This window comes from Aplosporella prunicola, assembly GCF_010093885.1.
Source record: "Aplosporella prunicola CBS 121167 unplaced genomic scaffold K452scaffold_7, whole genome shotgun sequence".
In the NCBI taxonomy this organism is placed as follows: domain Eukaryota; kingdom Fungi; phylum Ascomycota; class Dothideomycetes; order Botryosphaeriales; family Aplosporellaceae; genus Aplosporella; species Aplosporella prunicola.
The window spans coordinates 840,097-855,073 of NW_022983535.1; the positions used below are offsets into that span (position 1 = coordinate 840,097).

General features: G+C 59.6%; 7 protein-coding genes across 7 annotated transcripts; 3 read left to right on the top strand and 4 right to left on the bottom strand.

Annotated features, from left to right (window-relative positions):
- Positions 1-1,439: 1,439 nt before the first annotated feature.
- On the bottom strand, positions 1,440-2,894 carry K452DRAFT_285500 (uncharacterized protein). Its single transcript, XM_033540124.1, has 3 exons — positions 2,140-2,894; positions 1,748-1,817; positions 1,440-1,669 (listed from the first exon to the last, which is right to left on the bottom strand). The coding sequence occupies exons 1-3, from the start codon at positions 2,714-2,716 to the stop codon at positions 1,528-1,530; spliced, it is 789 nt and encodes a 262-aa protein (XP_033399967.1). The 5' UTR covers positions 2,717-2,894; the 3' UTR covers positions 1,440-1,527.
- Positions 2,879-3,424, top strand: K452DRAFT_285502 (uncharacterized protein). The gene has a single exon (XM_033540125.1). It carries the CDS (start codon positions 2,920-2,922, stop codon positions 3,235-3,237), a length of 318 nt encoding a protein of 105 aa, XP_033399968.1. The 5' UTR covers positions 2,879-2,919; the 3' UTR covers positions 3,238-3,424.
- Positions 3,425-3,784: 360 nt separating this feature from the next.
- K452DRAFT_316965 (carbohydrate-binding module family 21 protein) lies at positions 3,785-6,323 on the bottom strand (the record flags this gene model as incomplete). Its single annotated transcript, XM_033544019.1, has 3 exons — positions 6,209-6,323; positions 4,193-6,133; positions 3,785-4,135 (listed from the first exon to the last, which is right to left on the bottom strand). The coding sequence occupies exons 2-3, from the start codon at positions 6,029-6,031 to the stop codon at positions 3,785-3,787; spliced, it is 2,190 nt and encodes a 729-aa protein (XP_033399969.1). The 5' UTR covers positions 6,032-6,133; positions 6,209-6,323.
- On the bottom strand, positions 6,204-7,234 carry K452DRAFT_155420 (uncharacterized protein). The gene has a single exon (XM_033535588.1). It carries the CDS (start codon positions 6,924-6,926, stop codon positions 6,411-6,413), a length of 516 nt encoding a protein of 171 aa, XP_033399970.1. The 5' UTR covers positions 6,927-7,234; the 3' UTR covers positions 6,204-6,410.
- A 638-nt stretch (positions 7,235-7,872) lies between these two features.
- K452DRAFT_155503 (uncharacterized protein) lies at positions 7,873-8,865 on the bottom strand. The gene has a single exon (XM_033535589.1). The coding sequence runs from the start codon at positions 8,631-8,633 to the stop codon at positions 8,007-8,009; it is 627 nt and encodes a 208-aa protein (XP_033399971.1). The 5' UTR covers positions 8,634-8,865; the 3' UTR covers positions 7,873-8,006.
- Positions 8,866-10,625: 1,760 nt separating this feature from the next.
- On the top strand, positions 10,626-11,460 carry K452DRAFT_285504 (uncharacterized protein). The gene has a single exon (XM_033540126.1). It carries the CDS (start codon positions 10,747-10,749, stop codon positions 10,972-10,974), a length of 228 nt encoding a protein of 75 aa, XP_033399972.1. The 5' UTR covers positions 10,626-10,746; the 3' UTR covers positions 10,975-11,460.
- On the top strand, positions 11,351-12,498 carry K452DRAFT_155552 (uncharacterized protein). The gene is made up of 2 exons (XM_033535590.1): positions 11,351-11,732; positions 11,827-12,498. The coding sequence occupies exons 1-2, from the start codon at positions 11,595-11,597 to the stop codon at positions 12,442-12,444; spliced, it is 756 nt and encodes a 251-aa protein (XP_033399973.1). The 5' UTR covers positions 11,351-11,594; the 3' UTR covers positions 12,445-12,498.
- The last annotated feature ends 2,479 nt before the right edge of the window (positions 12,499-14,977 follow it).

The window sequence follows — 14,977 nt, forward strand, 5'->3', positions numbered from 1 at the left end:
AAGCAGCCAGGCAACTAGCGCCACCCTACCACCAACTACCGAGCGCACCCACCCCCATGGCCATCCTATCTACCGGCGCCAAAGCGCATAGCACCACCGGCCATGCACGCACACGCACGCGCCGTTCAGGCCCTCCGTCCAAATAACCTTTTAGCCAATCGATAGAGCCCGCGCGCAGCGTTGCGGCACTGCACCAAACCGCACTGTACTATACTCGAATCCGCTACAATCCGCTACGCTACACCACGCCACGCACGATAAAGCAACCCTACCTACTGCCCTGGCCCCTGAAGGCAGTAGCACACACCACACACCACGCCACACATAGGTACCTACCCCTGGCGGGCCTTAACGGCTCCTCCCCAAAGCCTTGGTTCTTGTGATCCCTGCCCTGCCCTGCCCTGCCAACTGCCCTGACGGTCCCGGACGGAGGGATCTCCTAGCGCGGTGGCGGTTAAGCAGCGCACGGGACTTTGGCTATGGCGCTTGCAAGGCGCCCTGGCGCGCGTGGCGTGGCGCTGGGTGCGTGGCGTTGCCTACGTATGTAGTAACGCGTATGTGCGTAAGGAGAGTACGCTGCTTTTCGAACTACGTGCGTAGGGAGCAGGGTTGCGAGCGGAAAACGTGGCCGCAGAGCAAGCAGGCAAGCAAGCAAGCAAGCAAGCTATACGCGATACGGGGAGCGGGCCGTGCGCGCTGCGTTGTCCTTCCGTCTCTCAAGAAACGTAAAATCCAGACACGGATAAAAGCAATGGCTCCTGCATGAAGACATAGGGGTTTTACCCGGAGATGTCAAAAGAACCTAGGACGAGGGTCAGAGCAAGCAAGCCGGCGCTTAGAGCCGCGGCCGTTCGAGCTTGGTCCCTGCATTGCCTGATCTACCTACTAGGTACATGTAGTACGGTGCCTATCGGCGGAATACAAACCAAGGCCGTTCCTGCCGGCGATACCACGGGTTGGGGCGGGGATAATGCAAGCCGAGCTAGATAAGGACGGAGGAGGAAGAAAGCGGAAGCTTGGCGCCGCTGCCATGGTGTGCTTACGACGCTCGGCGGTGATGAGCACGCCCTGTTGTGTGTTGGGGAGGAACGAGTGACTTGTGCTTTTGGGCGAGTGCAGTGCAGTGCAGTGGGTGCCTGAATGGGGAGGGACTTGCGTGTGGTGCTACAAATGGGTATTGGGGCTATGCGTATGCAAGGGCGGAAGAGATAGGAAGGATGTGTGGCGGCGTAATGTCGCTGCCTGTGTTATATTTGGAGACGACAACTGGGCCGTCGCCGCCGAGTCAAGCACAGAAGAGTGGCCGTCGTGGTGGTGTGACAGAAAGGTCTTGTTTGTTTGACTGATAGCAAGAGCAAGAGTTGCCGTTGTATAACGAACGCATTTTCTTGCTGCTGCGCGTGCCGAAGGGATGTGCCGTGCTCCACCGTCGTCGCTGTATAGACAACGGCGGCAGCAGAGCCGCACCGCTGATCATGTGCGCTTGATGTTTTAGCCGACGTGGTGCAGCATGGCACCCCTGTCTCATCACTGCTTCTTCTCCAGATAGTTGATGACGTTTAGGACCTCGCGTTGCGACATTGCGGACGTGATGCCCTTGTATGATTCGTAGGCGATCCAAAGCGGGAACCAGACCCAGAGGGTGTTGAAGAAGAAGAGGTAGACCCACCTTTTCGCAAGGAGCCGAGGATCAGCAAAAGGGCCCAAAGGCGGTGTGAAGATAGGGAAAGACGCGGGGGCTGCTTACTTGTACATCCAGTTGTCTGTCACCAGATTCGGCGAGCCGCTGAGCCATTCCGGCGCGAAGGTCATCCAGCCTGCCGGACAGCACCACGTCAGCAAACCGCTCGCACGGCCAAAAACCCACCTCCACTCTCCGCGCCTGGGCCCCAGACCCTTTTCTTCTCTCCACCGCCCACGCTGCAAAAAGCCGCACTTCCAATAGCGCTGCCAAAAAACGTTGTCCCTTGGCCCCACATGGTCGAAACGCGCATAAACACCACATGGCACCCGTTTGCCGGAAACGGAAGGGAGCGGAGAGGAAGAGCCGCGACAATCGAGATGTAGGAGAGAGAGAGAGAGATGTGAAGGGAACAGGAAAAAAAAAATTGAGAGCTCGCCGGCCCCACCAGTACTCACCTCCATACAGCTCCGCCGTCGCCAGCACCAGCATCCAGAACCACTTTCTGCCCTCGGTTCCCTCCCTCCCCGCATACCACTCGCCGCGGCGCACCATCTCGGCGCACCACAGCGCCAACGGACCCCCCACCAGCACCGTCAGCAGCTCCAAGCTCACCACCGTCAAGTCCGCACCGCCCCACCGCCGATCTGCCTTGGCGTACTCCTGCCACAGCTGCGAAAATGGCCCCGTCCCGTAGCTCGCGCCGTAGATACGGTCGTTACGTCCGAGGAAATAGACGTCGGGCGGCGTGAGGATGAGCGGTGTTACTGCGCCGCTGCCGCCGCCTGCCTTGTATGGCGACGCCGGCTCTGGCGCCCACCACACGAAGAAGCAGTTCCACAGGAACGACCCCTCGAACAGGAAGTGGATCAGCGCATCGAAGATGTGCCACACGAAGAACACGCGAGCCTTGGTCGAGGCGCTGCGCGGCAGTACCCGCAGCGAGAGGGCGTAGGCAGCACCGAGGACGGCGACGGTGGAGAGAAGCGAGATGACGGTCGTCGCGTCGATGACGAGCGGAGAGGACGCGGACATGTTGAAAGGTGTTGGTGCGAGCAAAGGGGGTCGTGCGAATGTTTATTTGGCTGGGTCTCGCCATTTCTCGGGGCACGCAACGGGGCGGTGAGCAAGGCCCGTGTGGCACTGCAACAACACCATCTGCCCTGCTGGCCTTTTGTCCTGTGCCACATACACACCCACAAATGTACACGTGATAGGAACCGAAAGTGTTTTAGACAATGTTTGACTGTTTTTGGCTTTTTTGCTTGTCTGTATACTGTGTGCCCTGTGCATCTGCCCTCCCAAGCTCCATCGTGTGGGCTTCGACCAAAAACCAACCATCCCACGCCCCATCGCCCCATAGTAACAGTGTCTCAATTTGCTTGCCTCAAGCGAGAGAAAATGCCGCTGATAATGCAGTGTCGCAGCCAAGCGGCCGAGGAACAAAGACGGAAAGGACCGTGGCCCTGGAAGAACGCGCGCATGAAAAAACTGAAAATCAGGAAAAGCAGGAACCAACCCGTAAAAGCAACTTTTTTGACCATGCCTCCGAATAGAAAAAGAAACCACGACCGCATCCTACAGTGATGCGTCAGGGCGGCGCCCTGCGAACGTCGATAAGAGAGCCAGTTACCACAAGCCGTCTATTAAAGTTAGGAGCAGAGCAGAGCATGCTGACCGCCAAACGCCTTCGTCGAACCCGACATGCTAGAAAAAAAAAAAAAAAAAAAAAAAAAAAAAAAAGTGCCAACGCAAAACAGAAACGCAGCATGCTGAAAGAAAAGTGCAATCCCGAAGGAGCATGCTGTAAGTGGGAAAACGCAGGGGGATAATGAATAATGGTAGACCGTTTCAGGCCACCGCCGCCATATTTTTTTTTTGCGGAGAAACTTCTTCACTCATCGTCTTTACTCTGGCATAAAGCGTGGCAACTTTTTTTTTGGTACGCCTTGCGCAACTACGCGTTCGGCTTTCTCCAGTTCGTCGCATTGCATTGCATCAGAGGTCGTGACTGCGTGATCGTGACGCAAGGAGATTCGTAAAACAGCCCTTGCCCGTTAGGGCAAGTATGAGCTAGCTGTCACCATTGCTCGACCGTGGTTGCTACCCGATTATCGCCTTGAGGGCGTGATTCTCGGGAAAGATGCCGCCGTGCATGTTGTTGTTGAAGGGATAACCAAACGACACGGGGGACGTCGTACGGTCGCCGAAGTCGGATCCTGTTACGGGTGCCGGCGATGTCGACCTAGACAAGAAAGGGCTCTGGCTGCGTGGCTGTGTCTTGGGGTCGTTGGCACCATCGACAGCCGGAGGGCCTTCCTTTGAGGGAGAGGGGCTGCCCGAGCCGGTATCAGTAGGACTGACTGCGCTGCCATCGGAATCGATTTCGCGAGTTCCGTCGGTCGCAGTAGGCTTCGGGCTGGATACCTGCGGTGAGCCTCTTCCAGATCCAAACTGTGCGGTTCGTCAGTATCCATGGTTTAAATGGCCATCCTGGATTTGGGGACGTACGAAGCAATATTTCTGGATCAACTCGTTGTACTCTGCCGACTTCAGATCAGGCTTTACCGAGGAGATCTCATCGGGGCGTGGGGCGTTGAGCTTAGGGGCAGAGGGCGCCTCTCCTTGAAGGCTGAAGTAGTCAGACTTGGACTTGGGGGTCTGCTTCTTGATGCCGCTACGGTCACCCAGAGCATTCTGAGCAGTAGACAAGGCGGCAGTAAGAGAAGCGCCAAAGTCGTAGCGAGTAGAGAATGCCTGAGCAGTTGGCGAACTGTTGCGGTTAGGCTGGTCGGGGAACAGGTTCGTCTTCGGCTTGCTCTTGCTCTTGAGTCGAAGGGCAGGGCCGGTCGAGTCGTTGAAGGACGAGCCGCGACCACCAAACTCATACTGGGTCCCGAAGCTGTGGTCGAAGTCGTCGTCAAAGGAAGGTCCCAAGGTGCGAGATTTGTTGGCAGGCGGGGAGTGGCGGCTACGTGGTATCGATCCAAGCGAACCAGCGCGAGCCCCATGGGGTCTGCCGCTCCTCGAGACCTTGGGCTGCATCTTCTTGATAAAGTCAACCTGGAAGTTCATCGCGTTGTTGTTGTCCCAGAACTCTTGGCCGTTGACGTTGTAGCGGACGCAGAGCAGCAATGTCTTGGTTTCAAGATGGGCCTGGTCGGCCAGCTTGATGTTAAAGGTAAAGTGGTCTTTGCCATCTGCCATCTGCTTCTTCCGCACATCGTCGTTGAACTCAGCAGCAACTTCGGACGTCGTCTTCCAGTAATCCAGCGTGAACCGAGCGACGACCGACTTGTGGAAGGCAAGGTTCGCGACAGCGACGGACCCAACCAGGCTTCTCTGGTCCGGCGACAACGACAACTTCTCGACATGCACCGGCAAGGCCTTCCTCTCAAACGTCTCCCGAGGGAAGTTGGACAGACGAAGCTCCCACTCGACACGACGCGAGCTGTAATGATCGTCTTGGCTAAACGGATACTCGTGCTCGCTGTCATGGGTCTCGACCGGCGACGACCCGGCGCTGACGGCGATGGGACGATCCACTTGGAGGAAATGGCGGACCTGCTCGATGTCGTCGTTGAAGTGGACGGCCTTGGAGAACGACGGAGTGCCTGGCATGCTAGAAGGACGACGGCGGTTGCGGGAAGTCGGCCTCAACGCCGGCTTGACAAGCTCGCCGGACTTCTTGCGGACCAGGGCCGGCTTGAACGAGAGGCCATCGTCGTCGTCGTCCTCGCTGGACTCGGACGTCTGCATGGGGGACACGGTAAGATCCTTGACGTGGCTGGACAGGGCGACGTCGCTGGTCGAGCGTGAGTGCGAAATCTTACGAGCCTCTGGGGTGAGAGCAGGGCGAAGAGGCTTGTGCTGGGGCTCGGGCTCAGGAGGGGCTGAAGCAGTGCCATTAGCATGGCGTTCCGGTGAATGTCCACGCTTTACTTCGATGGATTGCAGGGCCTGTGCAAGTTCGGCAAACTTGCCCTCATGCCTTCTTCCCCGGTCCTCATCATCCGAGTTCTGGACCGAGTCAGGAGGAGTAGCATCGGCGCCTACTGGGATCAACAACTTGGTCGGGGGGTTCGGGTGGTGTGGTCTACCGTTGGCGGCGGTCACCTGGCCGTTGGCCCCATTCTGGCCTTGGGTAGGAGAGTCGGAGATGGATGGGGTGCGACGGTGCTTGCTCAGGTAGGCCGTCGACGAGACCGAATGGGGGAGCACGGAGCGGTGAGCCGCGCTGGTAGGTGAGCTGACACCGGTCGCCTCGCTGTATGAATGGGAACGGCTGAGGATAGGGCTGTTGGTCTTGGAGGAGGCAGGCGACCGCTGGGAAGGCGGAGTGTAAGGCATCCGGCCGGCTTGAAGGGGGATCTCGGGGTGGTTTGTCGACGGTGGAGGCGGATCAGGGTCGCGAGGGCATTACAAGGAAGAAGTAGAGTGAAGAATTACGCACTGTGGCGGTCAGCAGGGCGGACCAGGAGGACAGGCAGGATAGGAGAGAAGGAGGAAAAAAAGGAAGCGACTTACAACAAGAAAGATAGTGTGGGGAGCGGGCGTTTGATAAGCTGGCAGGCAATTGGGGTTTGGCGGGAAAGCGAATCCGGGAAGGTGGGCGGGCTCGAGGGGGGTTAAGGGCTCCTGCTGCAACGCGCGAAGGTCGACTTTTTCGGGCAGGGCGGGCTATAAGAGCGCGGACGCGGGTGGTGAGATGGTTGAGTCGAGTTAGGGTTTATTGGGGCAGCGGGCAGGGGAGATAATGGCACACTCTAAATTCTGTGCAGCCGGGTGGGCGAATGAGATGGCGTGGCCGGCGTGCAGGCGCTGCCCTCTTCAAAAAGAGGCGATCCCAACCGACGGACAGGGATGGCGGGCGTTGAAGGATTTGCTGCAGATCGAGGTACAAGACGGCTACCGTCAGCGACAAAGCAGGCCTTTGTCCGCGCCCGGCGGAGCGAACTGCAAGCATTGCCCGACCGGGGCCCTTTGACATCATGAACGAAAGCCACAGCCTAGACTCCAGAACCAGGCCCCCTCGCAGCCGCCGGCCACGACGTGCCCTTTGCGCTGACATCATGGGGCGCCCGCGTGGGCAAAGGATGGAGTGACAAGACAAGTCCGCCCGTCGCTGCTTTACGGATACCACTCCTCCCTCAATTCCCTCTCTATCCACATCTCCGCCGCCGCCCGCCTGCCTGCATGCAGCCTTCTGGAATGAGGCGCAGCTTGGCGCGCGCAGATTTCCCATGCTTTGCCGCCTAGCCGTCGGGAAGTACGAGCAGGATCTCCCTCACACCTCCTGCAAAAAAGCGGTCTAAGCGTTGTGTCCAAGCGAGCCGGTCTCGTCCGCGGTCTCCGGCCTGGGTCCTTATCCATGGGTTGCCGCGCGCCACATTGCTGCTCTCTCTTCGCCCACCTCTCTCAAGTGGGGTGGGGTGCCGCAGCTGCTGCCATTCCCCGCATGTCACGACAAACTTGAGGTGGGTGAGCTGATGTACCTGTAACGCGGCCCGAGCTTGACACACGCAAGACAAGAACCGATGATAACGAGCCAGAGTTTGCTAGCTAGGTAGTCATCCTTGACCATCTCCCGCCGCGCCGCGTTCGCAGCTGAAACTCGTCTTGGTGGCACGAGCCGCCAACGGCTTCGCTGGTTTGGTTTTGCAGTACCGCTTATCGACGATGGCTCCTACTCACTAACTAGTCGGGGCCTGAGTCGCGCGAGCTGAGTGGGCCCTCCCCCTCGTGGAATGCATTGATCCCCACAGCTTGGGGCGGCTAGGCAAAGAATAGAGTCAAAATTCTGCTGGCAGAATTCAATCTTCACCGCCCGCCTTCTGCCGATCTCCCTTGTCGCCGATCCGCGCGCTTCTCTACTCGAGTACTCAGCCGACATCAGTCGACGCGAGCAAAAAAAAGGCCAGCCCGCCCCAAGCTCGCCAAGCAAGGGCATGGTTATCTGCTATCAGGCCCTCGAGTCCCTCCCTCCCTCCCTTATCGCTGCTGCTCATCTGCGAATACGGCCTCTTGCGCCATCCAATCATGCACCCACTCCAAAACGTCTGGAGCTAACCTATCCCCAGGGCATACGCGTCCCGTCGAGTCCCCACCGCGAGCGATTCGTCCTGGAGGATGCTAATTGATTCCCACCGACGGCCAGCAAAGAGGGCCCGCCGAGGAGGCTGACTCCGCTGACGACATTGTCGCGAAGGGAAATTCGGGAAAATCATCGCAGACTCCACTCTTAGCCCTCCGCTCCGCGCCCTTCGGCCCTTCTCCTCGACACACTGACTTCTCCCGCCTCCAACCTCCGCCTCCAACTCCAGCGTCAGAGCTGACCCCCTGCGGACCCCGTTCCGGGGGAGACGCGGCCCGATTGGGAGGGTCGTGCGAGGTGAAACCAAGGCTTTTTTCGACGTCGAGCGACCGCCCTGAACCCCCATTTCCACGCCGTTGCCTGGTGCAACGGCATAAGCCGGTCGTGTCTCAAAACGACGTGCGACATGCGCATGCCCGCATCGACCGTTTTCGCGGCGACGCAAAAGCCCTTGTACATAACGCCAGTCGGTTCCCTGCCTGACATGGAAGCCTGACCGGCCCGTGTGGGGATGTCACTCGTTGGACACGTTGGTGTGGCCATGAGTAAGCTCTCCACAGTCGTATCCAAGCAACACCACATGTTTGCGCGTTTGGTGTAGTTGTTTCCTTTCTTTGCCTCCCGTCTCACCCGAACTGACCCCCTCGCGAGCCGGCTTACTCCGCTATCGCCAAACCGCGCCCAGCGCTCGCAACACTCAAGCCTCTCCCCACATTTCCAGCGCATTACACGCAAACGACGTTGATCGCCACACCACCGCAGATCGATGATTGGGCAGCCACTTCCACTCTGCCTTCCAGCTCCTTTGTCAGCCTTTTTTCCCCTTCTAGTTCGCTTCGCTTTCCTTTCTAGCAGCATGGTTTTGCGAGCCCGGAGCGCGCAATTGTCGCGTTCCGGTGCGGCGCAGATCCGAGAAATCCGAGCAGGCACACCCAATGGTCTGATGGGCTGACACGCAGCATCAATCGCAACCCCAAACCACTGGGGGAGGTGGCTCCATGGCTTGATTCGGCCAACCTGTCATGCCGTGTCTCCCCGCTTTTCATTCTCTACGTTGCGGGGTATAGACGCGAATAGGCAGCGCGAGATTCGGTGCAGTGCCGCGCACGCAGTTTTCCGAGCCATCTCGCCATAGAAAGAGCACAGGAAAAGGGACAGCATTATGTATGGAAAATTCGACGACGTTGCACAACGCTGGCCTTGCTGTCGCGCGCCGTGAGACGTATGTGTGAGCCCTTGAGCCACCGCCGAGCGTGTCCCAAGAACCAGACATTGCAACCGCGTTTGTCCTCAGCGTAACAACAGGTCCGACAACGGCCTTGATGTTTATCTGCACAAAAATCCCCGCCGGATTCGCCATCGAGACGGCTTCACGTCCGCGCGCAACACTCTCTCCACTTTCCCCTCCCGGCCATCCTCGAAGGCCATCCGTGCCGCGCACCCCCTCCGTACCCGAGTCCCGGGACCGTTTCTGCGCCCCCAGCCTTACCGAACTGACATATAGCCCACCATCAGCGCTCCAGCCGCAGCGCCAGCGAAGTGCGGGGAAGCGCACGGCAGCAGTGGGCGCCACCACCGGATGAGTTCGAAGTTTAGCATGCAAAAGAGGCCCTGGCTGCTACCCCGCCATCACACACCACACCCTCCATCACCAACGGGCCGACGCGCAGGCAGCGAAGGCGGCGCGTGCCGAGCGCGAGCCCAGAACATCGCTTAGCAATGCATCACGGCGGGCATGGACCGTATCAGCAAGCAGCAGTCATGGCGCATGCGACCAAAGCAGCTATTAGCCAGCCAACCCGAGGCTAACACCGCGTTCTGCGGCTGCCCGTTGCCAAAGCTTATCCTGCAGTCTGCATCGTGCATGGCGCATACCGTGCGCCCTGCGCCGTGCGCCGTACATCATCACCATCCAGCGAGGAGCATCGCGCCGACACGCACATGAAGGCGCACCACGACCAGTCCCGTTGCACTGGCCGTCCGAGGCAGCAGCAGCATTGGCCGCCACGCCTTGCTTGCACGCACAGCGACCACGTGCACAGCTTCTCGCGCGGGCCTCAGCCACATCAATGCAGCAGCTACAGCGGATGATTGACAGAGGGGTTCATTAACAGAGCTAGGGTTGTGGGGTAGCTAGGCAGGAGGTAGGTGGGTGTTGACGGCTGCAATGGCACGCTGGTATGTCCGTGCGCCGAGGGTTACGCCGCGTATCACGGGTGGTTGCACAGGGAGGGGCAGCTGCCCGGGCAGCAGCAGCCACACAGCAGCACAACAGTAGGGCGCGCGGCGCCCGGAAACGGCGCTCGGGCGCCTAGATAGCGGCGGGCGCCGGCTGTATTGTATTGCGCGCGCGTGCTCTCTCTATGTATATACATACATACACACCAACAGCCAAAGTTCGGCTGCCGCGCTGGCCGACAATATACACCCACAGCAAGCACCTAATCTATCGGGGTACACAGCCTGCGGCGCCGCCCGAGAGACGCTGCCCGCTACACAAGGTGATACGTACGCAAGCGCTGTGAGCCACTGCTTTGGGCCTGCACGCCCTACCGCGTACGTGCCCCCCGTCTTCGTAACTTACTGTACGCCGTACCTATCTAGGTAGACAGAGGCGGTAGGTAAGAGTAAGGTAGGAGTAACTCCGGGACCGGACACCGCACCGCAAGGCAACCTACGGCGCCGCGCCGGCCCCGAGGTTGTGTTGTTTGGGGTTGGCTTGCTTTGCCCGTTACCGAGGTTGGTACTGTTATCCATACTCTACTTACTTAGGTCTTATTTGGGTGGCTGTGGTATGGCATGTATCCGATCCTGCGTCCACGCCTCCCCGCAGACGACGCCGAGAATGCTCCACCACCATCACGTCGACAAGAGACGAGCGCTGCGATCGTCGCTTGCCTTGCCCACGCTAGCGCACCGAGATGCAAACCCAGCAGTTTTTCTGTTGTTGGCGGCGGCGGTGGTGGTGGTGATGGTGGAGCGCAATTCGCGCCTTGTGCAGAGCCCTTCTCTCCCGGTCTCTCGAGGGGGAGGCAAAACGCGTCCGGCGGCGGAGTCGCCTCCGCCGCGCGTCTGGCGCCGCTTCTGCACGGCGAATATTGGGCCTGCTTCTCTGCCTGCTTGCTTGGCTGCTTGTGGAGGAGCAGGCTATGCGGCCTATGCAGGCTTTGCGGGCTATGCAGGGTGGCTGCGTGGGTAGGGCTTGTGCTTGTGCTGCCCTGCTGCCCCGCTGTCTTCTTGCTGCGGTACGGATTACGGTGCGTATGTTCGCGTATGGCTTACGGGCTTGCTTGCTTACTACGTGCGTGCGTGCGTGCGTGGTGGGAGTAAGTACGGAGAGGTACTGAGCACTACACTGCCGCTACTACTGTTCTCTGCAGTGGTGATGGTGTTGCAGACGCGCAAGGCGTCAAGGCATGGGCATAGTACAAATCCGTAACTACAGAATGTAACTATGGTACGGTAGGCAGGGCAACCCTCGCGACCCTCGCGACCCTTATCTTTTTTTCGTTTCGCTCCTGTGCCAGACGGTGTTCGATTCTGCCTACGGTACGCGACGCGTTGCGCGGCGGGGAGACCCCTGTCTCGCGGCGCGGGCTGGGCGGGATGGATGGGGCGGCTGAGCGGCAGGGTTGGCGCGAAGCTCCTCCCGTGCCGCTGTCGTGCCGCGGGTGCCTCGAACTTTGCGAGCCGCTTGGTGGTGCGCCGCCGTTATCGCTGCTGTGTTGTTGCGCTGATGAATAATGGGGCTTGCTTTGACTTTGGTGGCTGCCGCTTCATCTTTTTGCCTTGGGGGTGTTGGTGGAACTATGTACTCGTATGAGTAGGAGGGACAGAGAGAGGTTTGGTGTTGTGGTCGCTTTACCTGCCCTCCGCGTACGGAGGAGTTTTGTTACGCGGACGAGGACGCGCTCCCGCTGCTCCTACACGTCTGGCCTGGGGTACGGATTAGAGGAGGTACGTATATCCAGCCACCCACAATCACGCTGCCCGAGAGAATCGGACGCCAAAGCCGCTCGTCAACCACTCAACTGCTCAATTGCTCAACCAGCCAACCAACCAGCTACCCGGTAGCTACTCACCAGCTATCCAGCCACCAGCCAACTCACACCCTCTCACCCTCCACCACACGACCAATACACCACCACCACCAACCCGGCACCCGGCGCCCAACCACCCACTCCCACACTCCCGCACTCACGCACTCACGCACTCACGCACTCACCCAACCCACCCAAAACGCAGCATCACGCAACCCCGCCCCGCGATCGCCACTCCCTCACGCACTCGCGCACTCACGCACTCATGCACTCACGCACTCACGTACGCATCCCGACGTCATCGCCGCCCAGTACCACCTCTACTTCCGAGTACCTACATACGACCCTCCTCACCGCGGCAACACACCCTCCCCCAAGCCAATGCCAGAGCGTCTGCACGATCACGATCAGTGATCTGCGTCCATGATCGCTGGCATCGTAAGGGATCGCTGGCAGCATCAATGATCGCCGGCGGCAGGGGCGAGGGCCTGTTGCTGGTGCTGCTGGTGCTGGTGCTGCTGCTCAGGGCATGTGAGACGCGGGCTCGGGCTCGGGGCGCAGAAGGCGCATGGAAGCGGCATGGAAGACGGGGGAACGGCCAAGGCTACGGCTACAGCTACGCGCGATGACGGCGGTGGTGGTAGTGAGTGAGTGAGTGATCTTCGCTGCTGCTTGCTTGCTGCTTGCTTGCTGCTGTCGGAGGAGACGATCGTCGCCCCGCGTTGCCTGTCTTGCCTTACCCTGCGCCTTGCCTTGCGCCTTGCGCCTTGCCTTGCGCCTTGCGCCTTGCCTTGCGCTTCCCATACGCTTTGCCGCCTTGTGGCGCCGCGGGAGCGCGGGAGCAACGCGCGGTTGCGTAGCGGGTGCGTGGGAGAGAGGGTGAGTACACGCGTGTTGCGTAGAGAAGAGCGCACATAGCGTACATACCTACGCGGTGAGTGGGTGGCAGCGACTCCTACAGCGGAGGTGGTGGCAGTGGCAGTGGTGGAGTGGTGGAGTGGTGGAGTGATCGGCAGACGACGCGCTGCGCGATGATGTGCCTGCCACCTCCACATCTTCAGGTTTCCGCCTCCCCTGCCCACCTACCACGTACAAAGGCTCTCGCACATTCTTCTCGCATTCTCCTCGCTTGCCGCTGCTGATGCTGGGCGTCACATCATGATCACGGCGAGGGTGCGGAGACGGGCCTCACGGGGGCATAGGTAGGGCTGTCGGCCCTGCGCCTCGTTGATCATGACCTCACGCCGCGTGCGACTTGCGCTTCCATTCAAGGTTCCATGCTCCTTGCCGCTGCCGCTGCCGCTGCCGCTGCTCCGCCCTGGCGGGGGATCACTGATCAGTGATCACTCACTAGGTAGCAATACGGATCCGTAGCGATCGCAGCAATGATGCTCGAGCGACGAGCCCCGGCGTCAATCGCTGCGATCGTCGTCTATCACTCACTCTCTCGCTTGGACACTTGCATGGTCGTTTGCTTAGGTACCCAGTCGTTCGCTTGCTCACTTGCTTCCTTGACTGCAGCCGCTGCGCATCAGCAATTTATCTTACATCTCACATCTCACATCTCGCTGCTGTAAGTAGCTCGCTACCTAGGTATGTATGTATGTATGTAGGTCGGGGCATCAAATACCTAGCGAGCTTACGATGCCATCTCTCTCTCTCTCTCTCTCGCCTCCGTCTCAATGCTCCGCGCATCCTTGCCCGTGCGTGTGTGCATACGTAAGGGTGGTGATGCACCCCGCAATACTGCTTGCTTGCTTGCTTGGCGCTCATCGCCGATGCCACCTACGAGTAGCCTGCTGCGTACATAGGTAGGTACAGTATGTACATGCCTACGCTGTTCGCGTTCCCGGCGTGCCATGGACGTCCTGTACTGCACTGTGCAGCACAGCACGCACGGACTCCGGGGTCCGGGGCACAAGTACGGGGCGCAAACACGGGGTCATGGACTACAGTAGAGTACTACACTCGCGTCTGCATCCTGCCCTACCAGTACCCGTACCCGCACTCCTACCTACTCTAGGAAGAGGTAAGTAGGCAGGTACGAGTACGAAGGCGGTGACGACGGCGGTGGACGCGGCCGAGGGGCTTGGTTTGAGGTGGCTTGGTTTGGTTAGGTTTGGCTTGGTTTAGCTTGTCGGAGGTGCCCGCTTCAGAGTCCCTACCTTACTCGCAGTGCTGCTGCTACTGCTGCGCCGGCTGCTTTGGGTGCCGTGTGTGCGAGTAAGGTCGCTGCTAGCTCCTCGTAGAGTAAAGTACTTACTGTGAGGCAGCCGTGGCAGCCGTGGCCGCCGCCGCGGCGCGCCGGGTTTGATGGCGGCGGCGGTGGCGGTGGCGGTGGCGGCGTGGGTGGGGGTTCGGTAGATGCTTGCAACTTGCACTATCCGTTTGGGTTGGGTTACTTACTGCCCGGTTAGTTGGTTGGTTAGTCAACCTTAGTTGCTCTATTATTATGCACATGCGGCTTGAGGGCGGGCGGACGGGCCGGGCTTGGCTGCCTTGTGTGGAAGTGTTGAGGCTGGAATGTTTTTAGTAGAGTAGGTAGTAGGTGTAGCGATGGCGCGGGGGACGGAAGCGCCGAGACGGTGGTGGTGGTGGTGGTGCTGCTGCTGCTACTCTACTCTGCTACGCAGAGCATAAGTTGTGGACTCGAATAGCTGTGGCGCGCATTTACTTTGACGTTAGGAAATCCATCCATCACCCCCGCCGCTGTCCGCTGTAAATGTATGTACTACAGTGCCTAGCATGTAGGAGTAGTTACAAAACATACCCACACAGCATCACCCTCTAAAACACGAGGCGAAAAGCACAATCTTCAACCCCCACACCCAGCCAGCCAACCACGCCCTCACAGCCGCAGCGCCGGCCGGGGCAGCGCCCAAACCAAACCCCGACGGCGTCCTCTCCGTCGCCGCACCCGTTGCCGACGCACCAACCAACCAGCAACGACCGTCACACCAGAATTCGCGCGGCTCCTACGCCAGCGTCTGCGTTAGGAACGGCTGCCGAGGCGGCTTTTGGCGGCGGCGGTGCGGGCCAGAAAAGGGTATTCCGCGAATTTTCTTAGCGGCAGGGGCAGGGGGGTGGAGGGGATTGGGCCCAGGGGCTGGATCATTGCAAGGCGGTACAGTACCTAGGGCGCGGATGCCGGGAAGCGCGGTT

Coding starts and splice junctions, on each gene's coding strand:
- K452DRAFT_155552 (XM_033535590.1), top strand. CDS start 11,595: ATGAGTAGGAGGGACAGAGAGAGGTTTGGTGTTGTGGTCGCTTTACCT. Junction 11,733..11,826: donor TGGGGTACGGATTAGAGGAG/GTACGTATATCC, acceptor TTGCTCAACCAG/CCAACCAACCAGCTACCCGG.
- K452DRAFT_155420 (XM_033535588.1), bottom strand. CDS start 6,926: ATGGGAAATCTGCGCGCGCCAAGCTGCGCCTCATTCCAGAAGGCTGCA.
- K452DRAFT_285504 (XM_033540126.1), top strand. CDS start 10,747: ATGGTGGAGCGCAATTCGCGCCTTGTGCAGAGCCCTTCTCTCCCGGTC.
- K452DRAFT_285502 (XM_033540125.1), top strand. CDS start 2,920: ATGTTTGACTGTTTTTGGCTTTTTTGCTTGTCTGTATACTGTGTGCCC.
- K452DRAFT_285500 (XM_033540124.1), bottom strand. CDS start 2,716: ATGTCCGCGTCCTCTCCGCTCGTCATCGACGCGACGACCGTCATCTCG. Junction 1,818..2,139: donor GACGGCGGAGCTGTATGGAG/GTGAGTACTGGT, acceptor GCTGTCCGGCAG/GCTGGATGACCTTCGCGCCG. Junction 1,670..1,747: donor ACAGACAACTGGATGTACAA/GTAAGCAGCCCC, acceptor CCTTGCGAAAAG/GTGGGTCTACCTCTTCTTCT.
- K452DRAFT_155503 (XM_033535589.1), bottom strand. CDS start 8,633: ATGCTGCTAGAAAGGAAAGCGAAGCGAACTAGAAGGGGAAAAAAGGCT.